A 4,862-nucleotide genomic window follows, 5' to 3' on the forward strand; every position below is an offset into this window, starting at 1 on the left:
CTTCTCATCTTGATCCAAAACATCTCTATCTTTATTCTTTATGCACTTAACCTGATTTAAGTTTCTCGTTCTTTTTTCACGGCCCTTTGCGATTCTATATATACATTTTTCTCCATCCTTCGTGCATAAAGACTGGTAGAGACCCTCATATGCTCTTGTTCTTGCTTCACTTACAGTCACTTTTGTTTCTTTCTTAGCCGTCTTATATTTTTTTTTCAATTATCTGCGTTGCGGCACAAAAACCACTCTTTAAAGCACTTTCTTTTTGCCTTTATCTTTTCTTGTACACTCGCATTCTACCACCATAACTCCTTGTCTCTTGGTTCTATCCTTCTAGATTCACCAAAATTTTCTTTTGTTGTTCTTCTAATAACTTCTGCCATCTCCTTCCATATCTGATCTCTTCCGTGCTTCCATCCCCTTCCCACTTTGTCTCTTTTCTTACCCGTCTTGGGAAGTTTTTTTGTTCATCACCTTTCATTCGCCACCACTTCGTCCTTGGGTTTTTCGTATGATGTCTTTTTTCTCAACTCTTGCTCAACGCGAAAATCTATGACGAGCATCTTATATTGTGTTGTTAAACTTTCTCTTGGAATAATTTTATAGTTAATGCAAAATTTTCGATTGACTCTCCTCAACAAAAAAAAGTCGATTTGAAAGCTTCTCATGTCACTCTTATAGGTTATAAGATCTCTCTAATTTTAGTATATAAATAATATTTTTATACTCATAATAATTGTTGTCGAACTACAAATATAAGGTGACAACTCTAAAACGTCTATATGAATACTTCTGTCAGCAAAACATTTATCCATGGAAAAAAAAAATCCTAAAAGTATAAATCCTAGAAGTACACCTTGGCGCACCTTGGCGAGCAAGAGTTCGTTAGCATTAGCACCATATATATAACCAGTGTCGAAAAAAGTGATGCCTTTGTAGAAAGCATGCTTAACGATGGAGTTGCCTTGGTCTTCACTGAGAAGGTGATTGTAAGAGCAACTCCAATAGCATTATTAAAATAATTTAAAATTAAAATTTATATTAAATATTATTTTTAAAATAATATTAATATCAGAGTGAAATAGTACTATTTATATAATTTATTAAATTTTTATTAAATGAATATTGTAACGTTATTTATTATAACGTTGTAATAAAAATCCAATCAAAATATATTCAAATAAATTAGATGTATTTAGTTATTCTTCTGTATTTTATTATTTTATTTTTTTTATCATTTTGATAAAAAAATAAATCTAAATAAATTTAATGTAGGTTCTTTTCTCAATTATTTATAAAATTCTATTTTTTTTCAATCTAAATACACAAAATTTTTAATTTTCACATCCACAAAATTTTAATTTTCCATTGTAAATTTTTTTAGTGTATAATATCTTTTAAATATGGTATATAATTATTAATTGTATAATTTTATATTTTTTATTTTAGTTAAATTTTCACAATTTAATTAAAATTATTTGAAATAATTAAAAATAATTTAAGTATAAATTAAAATAAAATTAAATATTGGAGTGATAAATTTTATATTAAATTTCAAATTAAAATTTATGATATATGATCCCACAAATATTTATGTGGCACTTTATAAAATTTAAAATAAAATAAAATTAAAACCAGTATTAAAAATGCTCTAAGTTTCGGTAAGGCCCATACATCCGAGTCCCAACTTTAAAACCTATACATTAATTAATCAATAAATAATATAATTGAAAAAAAATATTAAGAATTATCAAATTTTATTATTTTTTATTATTACTTAATCATTAATTCACTTCATTTAGTGTAATTTTTTAATCTAATAATCTAACAATATATTTTATTTTATATTTTTAAATATTAATAGTTAATTAACTGATGGCTAAAAATAATAAATTTTATGACCCTTAACATTCTTCATAATTGAGGCTACAGGCATTATTTTCATGCATGTATATACATAATTAAGTAATTAAGATAGATAACCACAATGCCTTGGTAAGCAAGGTTGCCAGTAGGAATAATTTTTCAAAACAGTTGGATTAAACATTCAAGTAATTTTCTATCCAAATTTAACTAAGTAGATCCAATACTAAAATAAAATCTAATCTCATTAATGAACGTGTATTATACGTGCGGAAACTCTCCAAACGTTACCAATTCACTTCGCACTTGAATATGAAAAACCATTCCTTCTTCACACTCGAAACTGCTACTGAAAAATTTTCAATCTGTCTCAAAATCTCTTAAACTTTGTTCGTATTTTTTGCTACCGCAGAATCGCATGGAACTTTCGATACGAAGAAGAAAAAACACACAAAAACAAGAACAGAGATTCTGTAAGGTATGAGAAAAACTATTGTTATTATGTTCATTTAATTTCTCACAAATCTCGTGTTTCTAATAGTTCGATTTAAGGTTTAGTGGATTGAGTTGGTTCGTTTAGTAGATTGAATTTCTCTGATTCCATTTTTCTCCATAACTAGGACATACGAATGAAAATATGTTGTTAGTTTATTGGTTCTGATAAATAATTCGGTTCCTCACTTAGTTTAATTGAGTTCATTTGCATGCAGAAATATTTTTCTTGTTGATTGAATATTTATCACGTTTTGTTCAAATATGAATAGAATTCATTTCATTGGGAAATTGAGTTAGGTTCACTTGATTCTACTCTTAAGTGTTCACTTGAGTTCATTTGTATGTAGAAATATTTGTCTTACTGATTGTATATTTATCACGTTTTGTTCAAATATGAATAGAATTTGGTTCATTCGGTTCATTGGAGAATTGAGTTAGGTTCACTTGACTTTACTTAAGTGTTCACTTGAGTTCATTTGCAAGTAGAAATGATTTGAAATGTGATTTTCTTGCTGATTGAATATTTATCACATTTTGTTCAAATCTGAAGCGAATTCAGTTTATTTGGAATTTCAGTTAGGTTCACTTGATTCTACTGTTAAGTGAAGTTCACCTGTTAAGTATTGACCAAATTTTTTTGTCCTTATTGCAAAAATGAAAAAGATGACGGTCACAAAAAAGGAGAAGCCGCACTATAACGTAAGTATATACATATTAAATAAACTCTATTTTTGTATTATAAATATATCATAACATACTGTCTCAAATACTTGCAGAAAATTCACGATCTGAGATGCCAAACAAAATCAATAGCAAGGGTGTTCAAACAAAGGAGTGAAGAAAAGAAAAATATTGTGGAAGAAATTGGATTTGGTGCGCTGGCACATATCTCGAAAATGAACATCTCTCACAAGTTCTTAAGGGAATTGATTCGTTGCTATAATGCCTATCATGGATGCTTGGACACTCTCTATGGCAGAATATACATAACCCCTGCTAAGATAAGAGATGAGCTGGGCATAAATTCTGGCGGTGTTATACTTTCCATCTTTCACATTTGTATTTTTTCTTTTTGATCTTTTTGTTATTCTTTAATTTATTTTGGTTCATTCATTGCTTTATTTTAGGTTCATTTGAATACAGAAAATGAAACTAAGCCTTTTTTACCTATTTATTTATATTAAAATATTATAGGAGATCGTTTTCCTAAAAAAATTGAGTACAATAATATGAGTGAGGAACAAAAAGAGATAATTGACAACTTTCAAGGTGCTACTTTGGTATCTTTGACAAAATTTTTTATTGATATGAGTGTTGAAGGGGAGGAGAACCGGCTGAAATTCAAAAAGAATTTTGTCGTCTTCGTCCAGAAGTGATTTTTGCTGCTGATGACAATAAGCACGGTCTCCCCGATCCATAAGCTGCCTGCCCTTCATGTGGACACCGTCCGATGATGGGATTGGACATCTCATGTGCTGAGCTTCCTGAGGAAGGGGATCAAAGCCCAAAGAGAAAGAAAGAAACTTTTCGTTGATGGTTGCGTCTTCGTTTTAATGTTGATATATTTCCATGGATCGAAGTTCTCTCGACGAGAAGCAGATGACGCTCCCGGGCCACCATGGGTGGCATACTAGACACGGAGGAATCTGGTCAACTGGATTGCTTTGGAAACAACTGATGAAATGGTAAATAAAAAAAATTCCTTGAAATTTCGATTCAGATGCTTCTAAAATAACTAAATAAGTTTATGTTTTAGGGACTTGTAAACAGGGAAAAATTGAAGGGAGGAGACATAGAAGAAAAGAAGGTGAAAAAAAATCGTTTTTCTGAAGGGAAGAAAGAAGGAAAAGGAGAAGAAAGAAAAAAGAAAATTGTCATTTTGGATTCGTCTTCCAAAGAAGACAGTTTTTCTGAATCTGAGTATACTTCTCACCGTCGCTTATTGAAAACTATTTATTTGTTTAAAATTTTATATTGTTATTTTAACAAAACTTTTGTATGTGTTGCAGAGAAGAAGAAGAAATCAAGAAAACGCCGCCAAAGACAAGAAAACAACCACAAAGGGTGGCAAAAAAATCCCAAAATAAAGAAGATTGTTCTGACAGATTCATAAAGCAAAATTGAATCTGAAGACCAGTAAGTTTCGGAAATGATTATTTTTGGTTCATTTCTACCTTTATTTGATATTCATTGGGTTTAGTTTTGCTAGTATTTCCTGAAAATTGTTTATGTATGCTTGCTGAGTTAATTACAGCTCTGATATTTGTCTCCGATATATATTCGATGTGTTTTTCTTGATGATTGACTCTATTTTACTGCTTGTTCACATCTGAAATAAATTCGGTTCATTTATTTTTTAAGTGAAATAACTATAGTTCATCCTGGTTTTTAAGTGAAAACTTATTATATAAATTTTCAGAAGTGAACAAGCAGAGGAGACGACTGTTAAAAAAAGAAAACAAATGTTGGAGCATAAATGAAAAAAGAACAAAGAGAAAAAATGA

At 29.6% G+C, this 4,862-nt stretch overlaps 1 protein-coding gene across 1 annotated transcript; it reads left to right on the top strand.

Annotated features, from left to right (window-relative positions):
* Positions 1–2,994: 2,994 nt before the first annotated feature.
* On the top strand, positions 2,995–3,734 carry LOC148554724 (uncharacterized; the record flags this gene model as incomplete). The annotated part of the gene is made up of 3 exons (XM_088490455.1): positions 2,995–3,057; positions 3,135–3,390; positions 3,553–3,734. Coding segments are annotated over 3 exons (501 nt in total), but the record flags the coding sequence as incomplete, so codon positions are not given.
* Between the last annotated feature and the right edge of the window lie 1,128 nt (positions 3,735–4,862).

Source organism: Arachis ipaensis, chromosome B6, assembly GCF_059453495.1.
Source record: "Arachis ipaensis isolate K30076 ecotype BB chromosome B6, ASM5945349v1, whole genome shotgun sequence".
Classification (NCBI taxonomy): Eukaryota; Viridiplantae; Streptophyta; class Magnoliopsida; order Fabales; family Fabaceae; genus Arachis; species Arachis ipaensis.